At 30.4% G+C, this 12,875-nt stretch overlaps 1 protein-coding gene and 1 non-coding gene across 7 annotated transcripts in view; both read right to left on the reverse strand.

Moving 5' to 3' along the window:
• The window catches only part of LOC145277521 (calcium/calmodulin-dependent protein kinase kinase 1-like), a 659,720-nt gene that overhangs the window by 62,534 nt on the left and 584,311 nt on the right, over window positions 1-12,875 (reverse strand). For all 6 annotated transcript variants that reach the window (XM_080129008.1, XM_080128980.1, XM_080128989.1 and 3 more), the window contains exon 14: window positions 491-619. In XM_080129008.1, the coding sequence (XP_079985134.1) occupies window positions 491-619 (129 nt within the window). The remainder of the gene's footprint in view (window positions 1-490; window positions 620-12,875) is intronic.
• Trnar-acg (transfer RNA arginine (anticodon ACG)) lies at window positions 1,324-1,396 on the reverse strand. The gene has a single exon. It is a non-coding gene; the product is annotated as a tRNA-Arg (tRNA).

Here is a 12,875-nt window from a genome sequence, read left to right on the forward strand (position 1 = left end):
GTTATCTTCTCTTGTCAAATAATCGTCAAAATGGCTGCTGTATGAACACCTTTTGAAAAAGGTATTTTAAAATCTTTAATAAATAAAAAAACTACTTGCTTGTTTTCATTTTCATGTTGTACTATTATCCGAACTTAAGAATTTACAAGCCGCAGACGAATTTTGATATTATCTGCCTCTTGTCCACAATGGGGATAGTTTATATAAATAAACAGTCGCATTTACAGAGATTGTTATGCTTCCAACTGGATTCGGTCTTGTAATTTCCAATGTTGAGTTTAGATATTTAAAGTATCCTAAGTAATTTATCACTAGGTATGACATTTTCTTTCATGTATTTTCAAGATAAAGCTTAATTAAGGTCTCATGAGTCGAGTTATTTTGATTCCTAATCTTAAAGAATGACCGCCATCTTCATCCAAGAGAATTGGTAAACTTGATGTAATTCTTTCGGAGTGAATGATTTGTTTTTGTAGCAAACTTATCTTACCAAAGTCTCGAGTCGTGGCACATGTTTCACAACATTCTCCACTTCCTCTTCGGTTACAGTAATCAAAATGCAATTTTCCTCTTCTGTAGGTAACGGTTCCGTTCCATCCTTCGTCACCCATGGATGGACCTGGAAAGAAGGAAAAAAAAAAAAAAGAGAAGGCATCTTAAAGGTATCAATATCAATGGATTATGTTGAGCTGAAAAAACAAAACAGATTTTCATATAAATATGTATTATCCTTCAAATATGTTAGAATACTCTATTGTGAATTGAAAAGAAAGAAGTTGAATCACGCATTCCTTAATAACTGTTTTATTTTCTAAAGGCGCACCGCGAAATAGTACATGGGTTATATAATCTTTACTTAAGATTGTTAGACAAGTTCAAGTTAATCGAATGGGTGGGAAGGATATTAAAATCATAACATACTCGTCCCTCAATAGGTTCATACCATGAATATTTATGGAGTTATTTATTTACATTTTGTTAAAATAGATTGCAGTGGAGATCTGGATGGTGTTCTCTTCCTTTGGTCTTTCTATCCTCTCGATCCTTCATGACCATTTTGTGTGGTACCATCTGAAACTGAAGCAATCTTTTCTTTTTATTTTTAACTAGCGGCTACCCCGCGTCGGCACACATAATGCAGACTCAAACACAAAATCGAGTACACTCAACATCAAGTCTTACCATCAATGCTTACCCTGTGAACTAGGAATATTGGAAATTCCCATATGCGCAAAACAAAATCACTGAAAAAAAAAACAACAAAAATACCCTGGGGTAAAGATAATGAGTAAACGTTGGATAAAATGATGGTTAAAATTATTACGAACTTGCCAGGATTCGAACCTGGAATCTTCTGATCCGTAGTCAGACGCGTTATCCATTGCGCTACAAGTCCTGTCTGTATGCCAAAATATGTTACCGGAACTGTATACAGACAGTGCTAAATTCTGTTGACATGGGCAGGTAACTTTTTCAACACCTGCACGAAACGGCCCAAAAACCCTTATTTCAACCTTTCTGTGTGACTCGGCGTTGTTCGTTACGAACCTATATAGATAAGGACAATCTAGGGACTCACACCTTTTAGAGAAAAAAAAAATTTTTCAATTCGGTGCATCCGTTTGAAAGTTTTATTGGTATGTATACACACACATACATATCTATATATCTATAAAAGTGAACGTGTCTGTGTGTCTGTGTACATTTTCCTTCGCAATAACTGTTAATTTTAAGTCTACAGACTTGAAATTTGATATACAGGGTACTGAGATTTGGGAAAATCGATGTGATCCGTTTTCGGCCAGAAATTTGGCTGTTAAGGGGTCAAAGTTCAACGATTTGACTTTTGAGAACTCTACCAAACTCCTCTGACAATTTTGGGTATAAACACTTGAAATTTAAGATATAGGTTCCTTGGACATGGATCTAACTTAATAACTCGATTTGAGCCCCAAACAAATCATATTTAGGGGTAATAATAGGGGTCAAAGTTAAAAAAATTGACAGTTTTGTTTTGCTCAACATACACCTCCAAACACCCAGGCAACTCCGGGCACCCATGCTAGTAAATAAATAAATAAACATTTAGAATTTTATTAATAGTATAGGTAATCGCATATAATGTACCTTCATTTCACACTCATCATCATCATCACCAGTTTTCTGTTTTACATGCTGGCATGTGTTGGACGGTTTTCAGAGATTGATTTCTAAACTAGATTCTTATTTAAAAATTTAGATCACTTGATTGCCAAAGATGGTAAAAAATAAGAGAAAATTGTGTACTATCTAGTGTTGCTGAGTTCACCAAAATAAAGATTATTTTAAAATTAATTGTTCCCAAATCGAATAAGACGTCATAAATAAAACTGCGCCATCGTTAGTCACTTATGTGAGGTCTAGCAAGGGAATCATCAAGAACGAAATAAATTAATTGTTAATTGTTGTTGTTAGGGGGAACCAGATTGAATTCTAAGATAAAGGAGGAACGTACTATATAAAGTGTAGTGTAAACTATAGTATACCTCTCCTTTATCTTGGAATTCAATATCCACCCATAGCCCTTGATCCCCTGGAGGGGCATAGGCCATCTTCAACTTTGTAGATGCTTTTGTAGCAAGTGAGTTCTTTTTTTTTTACGAGGTGAGGGTGCTGGCCCCACGCCCAACCTTCCCAAAAGGTACATACAGCGCCTAACCTACCCAAATGGTCACCCATCTGGTACTGGCCAGGCTGAACGTTGCTTAACTTCAATGATCTGGAGAGAACCGGTGTGTCAACGTGATCGTGCCGTACAGAATTCAATATAGTTCCCCCTAACAACATCAAAAATTTTATTTATTTCATTCCTGATGATTCCCTCACTAGACGTCACATCCCCATTATGTTACCTAGCGCCTTCTCTACTCTTCTGATGAGAAGCATTAGGCTTCGAAATACCTTGGTATAAAGAGTCTATATATATATATATATAACAAGGGTAGATAGAAGATAGAAGAAGAGAGTAAATTAGGCTTGGGAGAGGTGCTATCTAGCATACATACATATATATATATATATATATATATATATATATATATATATATATATAAGATAAAATGTCTCGGCAGCCGTGTCAAACGCATATCTTATTTTTCTTTTATTAATATTATTGGAATTTTTTCCCTTTTCCTTGTACATATTTGTGAATTATTCCATGGATTTCAGCCTTTTGGATTATTTTGGACCATCTTCCAATTACGTGATTTCCTTGGATTTTACTTGTGCGAATGGAAATTCAATTAACCTTCTTGGATTTATATTTTTGGATTTTACCGTCATTGGATAATTTACCTTTCACCAGACTATCCATTCACATGAAATCACCTTTTTCTTCAACATATTTCCTCTGCTTCACTTTTTGTTATCAAGTAAGATCTTTGACTTACTTGCAGTTTCATCAAATACTTTTGTATGCAAAATCCGATCCCGCATTTTGTTAATTCCTACCCTCTGATAAGAAGGAAAGTATTTCTTTGAAACTCCGCGGATTAAGGACTATCCACTTATCAAGTGTTTGCTTTTCAGATTAAACATGTTTTTAACTCTTTTTCAAAGTGTTTTTAACATGTTTTATTAACTGTTTGCTCTAACTCTTTAATATTTATAATATATTTTAAGTTTACCATTTTGATTACCTTGGTAAACTTATTGTAATTTTATTTCTTTATATATATATATATATATATATATATATATATATATATATATATATATATATATATATATATATTATTATTTTTTATTTTTTTTACACAGTGATCACCACTTATCAAGGCCCGGAAGCCACTCAGGGATAAGGGTTATTGCAAGTACATTACGTTAGTGTGGAGATTTGATGAAGTGTTTACGTAAGGGGGTGGTTCATTAGGAATTTGTTAACATTGGACTTGAAGACATCCAAGTTGTAGTCCGGTGGGAAAAAGGCAGACGGAACATATATATATATACATATATATATATATATATATATATATATATATATATATATATATATATATATATAATGTATTCGCATAAAATGTTACAAGGAGATGTATTTTATGCATCAGTTTTCAGCATTTACTTCAACAATGCTCAATGCATGTGTAGAGCTAGGTATTAAATTATGAAAATGTATAGCGAATAAGCTGCACAGAATCTTCAACTTTTCACCACCGTAATACAATATTGGATTTGAGATTTTTGTATTTACAGTTTGTTATTTTTTTATTTTTCCAGTTAGCTTTAATATTGTGGGATCCATCATCACACCGGACATCCATCAACAACAAAAAATTTCTATGCCATTTTTTACGTGCATAGCTTGAAAATTGATACATATTAAAAAATAATGGTGTTAATAAGATATTATGGGTCGGAAACAGGAGTTTCTTAGATCCCTCTAATTTCCTGTCCAACGCTATATATATATATATATATATATATATATATATATATATATATATATATATATATATATATATATATATATATATATAATGATATTGGGCAGGAAATTGGCATCTTAATTTTGTGACAGATAAGTACATCATAAAGACTTTCCTATATGTTTTGTATTAAAAAAATAAGTTTAATTCTAAATAAGAATCAAATAGACCATTTCGCTTAAATTTAAATTTTGATTTCAAATGATGTATTTTCAAATAAGTTTTCATTGTAATACCCCTAATTTATATATCATCTTAAAGAGCGTATTTCGCTCTATCTAATGTGACGTGCCTCTTCTGAGGTTAGCTTTTTTTTTTTATAAATTAACTTAAAAAAAAAAGAAGAATATTTTATCTCAGATTGCGTGGAAAACTGCAAAGGTGCTACGAGCCAGTACGTATTTAATTGACTTCCTTTATCAAAGAAAAGAGCGTTTCAATGGGGATGTTAATTATCTGCCCTTCTTTGATTTTTAAATACGGTCTATAGGCTTGTGTGTGGTATAAAATAGATATCAGATGGATAGATAGTTTTTATCTTAGCAATCCGCTGATTATCGCTGCAAGAGATGGTAGGTCAGAAAAGTTTCAGCATATATTTTTAAATGAAAAGATAATCAATTCAACATATATATATATATATATATATATATATATATATATATATATATATATATTCCTTTTTTTCTTTTTGTTTTATTTTTAATGAACAGAATCAAAGAACGAATGAGTAATATATACAAATTTCGAAAGATGATAATATATATTTAAGATATATTTAAGTTCATAAGTCTTTCTTGTCTTTTTCATTTTTTTTCTCTTATCTCTATTTTTTGTATATGTATATGTCTCGCATACCAAACTCTCAATAAAGAAAAGAGAAAATAAAACGGGTTTATAACAAAGATAACTTACAGAGTTGAGTCCCTTTCATCATTATTTTTCTTTTATGTCTCTTAAAGGGAGGTTACTCTGGTTGATTTGCTATTTGTTTATTTTGCTCGTTTTTCTTCCTTTCGGGCGATATACTTTTTTTTCATCAAGCACTAGCGAAATCTCTGAGTTTTCATATTAATAGTTCTCTTAAAGCGATCCGATGTAATGGAAAGAGTGAAAAATAAACCAACCTTTAGTTTTACGCTGGTCGACAATAAATATGTTTTTTATACTTCTCGTGGCTTTGTCGTCTTTTTACCAGCGGAGTTGCATAGATGTCTATCTTTCTCAAGATTTTCACTGCAACTGACTGCGTTTCAATTCTTAACGGTTAACTTTCTTCTGAAAAAAAAAAACGCTGGACACGTTTTTTCTGAATTTTAAATATATCAGCGTTTTTTCTTCTTTCTTTTTTTATTGTTTTTCTCCTCGCTATCGCCGTCGTTGCTATGGTAACGGCTTACTTGTTTCGCATCTTGGAATTTTAACAATTAAATTTATTTATTTTTTTATTACTACGATATTGACATATCTCAATATCGTAACAGTAATCGTTTAAATTACAATCGTTTTAAAACAATTATGTCTTCTTTTCAGAACGCTTAATATAAGACGGAAAAAAAAAAGAAAATTCACACTGTTTTCTCATTTCTATTCAAGCTAGGCCGAAAAGCTGCTGAAACAGCTCGCGATATCAACACAGCGTTTGGCTCAGGAACCACTACTGAACACACAGCACAATAGTGGTTTAAGAAATTTCGTAGTGGCGATGAAAGTCTTGAAGATGATGAGTGTAGTGGACGGCCATCAATTGAGCCTTAATCGAAGCTAATCCACACACAACTGCCCGAGAACATGCTTCTGAATTAGACGTAACGTATACGATGGTTTCTAACCACTTGAGAGTGATTGGAAAGACAAAAAAAAAAAAAAGAATCAAAAACAAAATAAACTTGATAAATGGGTGCCTTATGAATTAAACGACAACCAAAAGAAACACTGTTATGAAATGTCATCTTCACTTCTTTTACACAACAAGAACGACCTGTTTCTCGACCGGGTTGTGTCTTGCGATGAAAAGTGTTTTTTATAACAGTCGAAGTAGTTAGATTCCGACGAAGCTCCACAATACTTCCTGAAGTCAGAGTTGCGCCAAAAGAAGGCTATGATGACTGTTTAGTGATCTGAAACAGATTTTTGGATACAGGTGAAACCATTATGGCGGTGAAGTACTGTCAACAAACAGATGAAATGCATCAGAAACTTCGACAGCAACACCCAGCATTAGTCAATAGAAAAGGCCTATTTCTCCTGTATGACGATACCTGACCGCACATTACTTAATTGACCCTGCAGTAGTTAAACGAATTGGGCTACAAAACTTTCCTCATCCGCCATACTCTAGATCTCTGACCTACCGACTACCATATTTTAAAACATCTCGACAACTTTCTGCATGAGAAATGCTTCAAAAACCTAAACGATATCAAAAACGTCTTCAGCGACTTCATTGCCACCAGGATGTAAGATTTTTACGTTACTGTCATAAATACATTTGTTTTGTGTTAGTGCTTATTTCGATCAATAAATTTTTGTTTGAGCCGAAATATTTTCATCTGAATTTAAAAGTTAAAAACCCGCAAGAAATTTATGGTCAATTTATGATATTTTATTGAATCTATTTTGCATTTAATACGAGGACAAAAAAAAAAAAAAAAAAGGAAAAAAGAAAAGAAAAATAAACTTTATTCTATTGTGCTAAAAACTAAATGTAAAGTGGATTTTAGGAGACATCTTTTTCATCTCAAAATAGAGAAAACTGTCTTTACTGAATCTTAAAAATGATAAAACTCTGTGGATCGTCCGGGCGTCCGTCCTTGCTTTAATCTTGTAATAAATAATTTTACCAAGAATTCTTCATAAGTTTGGATTTCGGTTTCGATTCTAGTTGATGGCACCCAATTCAGTTTTTTTTTTTTCACTTTTGAAATCATTACCATATATTGGATACAATATAATATATAATAATCGATAGAGAATTGACACTGTAATAATATGTATGAAATCTGCATAAATTAAAATTTTATATTTGCATTTTTGTATTTTACGACAGAGCAAGACTGGACGCCTCTGCTAGTATGAGACTACTTAAGCTCTATAAATGTCTAGATAATTGAAAGGAGAGTCCATTAATAGCTTTCGAGTTACTGTGCTCAACCGTCTTTAAAAAAAAAAAGTCACTATCAGTACAAATACAATAAAAAAATGATTGTCTCATTTGGAAAGATTTGTCGTTCCCATGGACGTATCATTTTCTCTCAAATACCTCGTTCTAACTCAACCATCGATGGATGCTAGTGGATGTGGGATTTGAACATTCTTAAGAGGTTGGCTGCAACTTCTCAGAAATCAATAAAGATTTGTGATCTGAATGATTAATGAGGCATGTTTTTTTTAGAGCGTTAAAAACGTTTCGGATTACTTGGAGGTTTCTTTCGCACTGATATACTAAAAAGTCAGCCGGAAGTGAATTATCCAAATATTTGTTTCAAGTACATTTACAGGATTTTAATAAGAAGTTCCAACATCTAAAAAAAAAAAAGAATTCATACTAGAATTATTCGCAAGGGCCCTTGGCGTAGTGGATACAGTACTTGGTAAAATTCAGTTCTAAAAGTTGCACTCTTTTAGAGATAGGAGGTTCAATTCTTAGCGTGGGTAACCCTCTAAATACAGTTGTGAATTACTTATGACTTTTACCCAGTCATGGCTGACGAAACGAGAACATACTACACCCACGGATTAAATAAAGGGTTTCATTATAAATTCCGTGCAGATTCCCTAAAGAAGGTCAGAGGATACATCGGTCGAAACGTTGTGAAAATGACACTAAAAGGAGAACAGTAGTCCGAAGAATCCAGATAATACAAATAATCAATCCTTATCTAAAAAATTCAGAAACTTTCCCAGAACTGCCAGTCTGTGGAACACTGTTCCGCTGACCTGCTTTCTGGTTGAATACAACATGGTAACCTTCAAATCCAATGTAAACAAGTTCTTGTTGAACTGTCCCCATAAGTAATCAAATTCTACCCAATTTAAACCATTAACGATTACTACACTATCATCTTACATTCATTAACCCAGATTTCGTATATATTATTAGAGTCGTGATTTCAAAAGTAAAAAAAAAAGCATTTGGATGCCATCAGCTAGAATCGAAACCGAAACTGTAGCATTCAAAGCTGGTGACGTTACAACTGCACTAACGTGACACGAATATGAATTGATTAAAAATGAAAAATAAACTAAGATGAATGTATAACGATTTTTTCAATTTTTACCCATTTTTGACCCTTTAAAAGCTATTTAAAGACCAATAAAAGAATGGCTCATAAAATATCCAATCATTTGAAGCCCCTAGTGCTGCTCTGCGACTTTTTGTTTTGCAGGAGATAGAGTTTGAAAATATGGAGACAGACATATAGCCTTTTATATATCAGACATAACATTGTATTTTCTTTTTTTAATTTGTGGCACAATAAGAGGAGCCCTTTTTTTCAGTACTGGAGATTCGCACATTTAAAAGCCTTGTGCCATACTTATTTTTTGTAGTCATGGAGAAACGAGTAAAATTGAAAAAGTTTTAAATAAAACATGGTGACGAGAATATGTTGTCAGTCAGATTTTATCTTAGCTGGGTTTGACAGATGTTTATAAAATCCCAGCCAAGTCAAAACAGTCGAGGTTGATGGATGCATCGGATGAAACAAAAGGTGAAATCTACTTGTCTGACACCAGGATTCAAAAATCAATATTTTTTTCTTTTACTTGTTGATATGTATTCTCTCTGTCTCTCATTTTCATTACCACGGGAGAAGATGTGTTTTGCAGGTGGAATCTCAACTTCACAGCGGGGGTGGGGGTGGGGTTTGAGTTTTATAATTATATGTTTTATATAAATTTTATAATTACATTAACCTATTTTGATATAAAAACATTATGCATTATTCGTTTTTCATTACAAGTGTTCAAATTTCAGCTGATGGTCACAGCTCAGATAATTAATTCTCTGGAGAGAATTCATGACAGATAAAAATCTGTCAGTTAGTAATGCTTAATGACCCCTAAAAGCTGCCAAAGACTTGTCAAAGGGAAGGACGGATATAACTCCTTAATTGAAGATGATGTACCTATTATTTACAACCTGGGGAGCTGGTAGTGTCGTGCCAAGGATATAACAGCCTTTTTCAAGTGACATCCCTGACTCAGATAAATCAAGTTACTTTTCCCAACCAACGATCTTGTCATAAGTAATAACTTTCCATTCAGTTTGAATGTTTATCTAGTTATTAGTCAACTTCGAAAGAAGGAGGAAGCTATATAAAGGCGCTACAGTGTATGTAATTATTAAATAAATTTACTGATGTCAATTCGCTTTTCCGGTTTCATAAGGTAAAATTAAGTCGTGATAGTATATGATACTATTCAGAAAAAGGCAACGATCTGTGTATTATTTTCTTTGGAATATTTTTATTTCCAATTTAGAGGTGCACACTTCCGGCTAGTTGTTATCGTTTGCATACTCACTAATAATACATGTACTCACTAATAATACATGTACTCACTAATAAGACATGTACTTACTAATAATACATGTACTCACTAATAAGACATGTACTTACTAATAATACATGTACTCACTAATAATACATGTACTCACTAATAATACATGTACTCACTAATAATACATGTACTTACTAATAATACATGTACTTACTAATAATACATGTACTTACTAATAATACATGTACTCACTAATAATACATGTACTCACTAATAATACATGTACTTACTAATAATTCATGTACTCACTAATAATACATGTACTCACTAATAATACATGTACTTACTAATAATACATGTACTTACTAATAATTCATGTACTTACTAATAATTCATGTACTCACTAATAAGACATGTACTTACTAATAATTCATGTACTCACTAATAATACATGTACTCACTAATAATACATGTACTTACTAATAATACATGTACTTACTAATAATTCATGTACTCACTAATTATACATGTACTCACTAATAATACATGTACTTACTAATAATACATGTACTTACTAATTATACATGTACTTACTAATAATACATGTACTCACTAATAATACATGTACTCACTAATAATTCATGTACTCACTAATAATACATGTACTCACTAATAAGACATGTACTTACTAATAATACATGTACTTACTAATAATACATGTACTTACTAATAATACATGTACTTACTAATAATACATGTACTTACTAATAATTCATGTACTCACTAATAAGACATGTACTTACTAATAATACATGTACTTACTAATACATGTACTCACTAATAATACATGTACTTACTAATAATACATGTACTTACTAATAATACATGTACTTACTAATAATACATGTACTTACTAATAATACATGTACTCACTAATAATACATGTACTCACTAATAATACATGTACTTACTAATAATACATGTACTTACTAATAATTCATGTACTTACTAATAATACATGTACTTACTAATAATTCATGTACTTACTAATAATTCATGTACTTACTAATAATTCATGTACTCACTAATAATACATGTACTTACTAATAATACATGTACTTACTAATAATTCATGTACTTACTAATAATTCATGTACTTACTAATAATTCATGTACTCACTAATAATTCATGTACTCACTAATAATTCATGTACTTACTAATAATACATGTACTTACTAATAATACATGTACTTACTAATAATTCATGTACTTACTAATAATTCATGTACTCACTAATAAGACATGTACTCACTAATAATACATGTACTTACTAATAATACATGTACTTACTAATAATACATGTACTTACTAATAATTCATGTACTTACTAATAATACATGTACTTACTAATAATACATGTACTTACTAATAATACATGTACTCACTAATAATTCATGTACTTACTAATAATACATGTACTTACTAATAATACATGTACTTACTAATAATTCATGTACTTACTAATAATTCATGTACTCACTAATAAGACATGTACTCACTAATAATACATGTACTCACTAATAATACATGTACTCACTAATAATACATGTACTTACTAATAATTCATGTACTCACTAATAAATAATACATGTACTTACTAATAAATACTTACTAATAAATAATACTTACTAATAAATACTTACTAATAAATAATACTTACTAATAAATAATTGTACTTACTAATAAATAATTGTATTTACTAATAAATAATACATGTACTTACTAATAATTCATGTACTCACTAATAATACATGTACTTACTAATAATACATGTACTCACTAATAATACATGTACTTACTAATAATTTATGTACTCACTAATAAGACATGTACTTACTAATAATACATGTACTTACTAATACATGTACTCACTAATAATACATGTACTTACTAATAATACATGTACTTACTAATAATACATGTACTTACTAATAATACATGTACTTACTAATAATTCATGTACTCACTAATAATACATGTACTTACTAATAATACATGTACTCACTAATAATACATGTACTTACTAATAATTCATGTACTCACTAATAAATAATACATGTACTTACTAATAAATACTTACTAATAAATAATACTTACTAATAAATACTTACTAATAAATAATACTTACTAATAAATAATTGTACTTACTAATAAATAATTGTATTTACTAATAAATAATACATGTACTTACTAATAATTCATGTACTCACTAATAATACATGTACTCACTAATAAATAATACATGTACTTACTAATAAATACTTACTAATAAATAATACTTACTAATAAATACTTACTAATAAATAATACTTACTAATAAATAATTGTACTCACTAATAAATAATTGTACTCACTAATAAATAATACATGTACTTACTAATAAATACTTACTAATAAATAATACTTACTAATAAATACTTACTAATAAATAATACTTACTAATAAATAATTGTACTTACTAATAAATAATTGTACTTACTAATAAATAATACATGTACTTACTAATAATTCATGTACTCACTAATAATACATGTACTTACTAATAATACATGTACTTACTAATAATTCATGTACTCACTAATAATTCATGTACTTACTAATAATACATGTACTCACTAATAATACATGTACTCACTAATAAGACATGTACTCACTAATAATTCATGTACTCACTAATAATTCATGTACTTACTAATAATTCATGTACTTACTAATAATACATGTACTTACTAATAATACATGTACTCACTAATAATTCATGTACTCACTAATAATACATGTACTCACTAATAATACATGTACTTACTAATAATACATGTACTTACTAATAATACATGTACTCA

This window comes from Euprymna scolopes, chromosome 1 (assembly GCF_053919585.1).
Source record: "Euprymna scolopes isolate OS-2025 chromosome 1, ASM5391958v1, whole genome shotgun sequence".
In the NCBI taxonomy this organism is placed as follows: Eukaryota; Metazoa; Mollusca; class Cephalopoda; order Sepiida; family Sepiolidae; genus Euprymna; species Euprymna scolopes.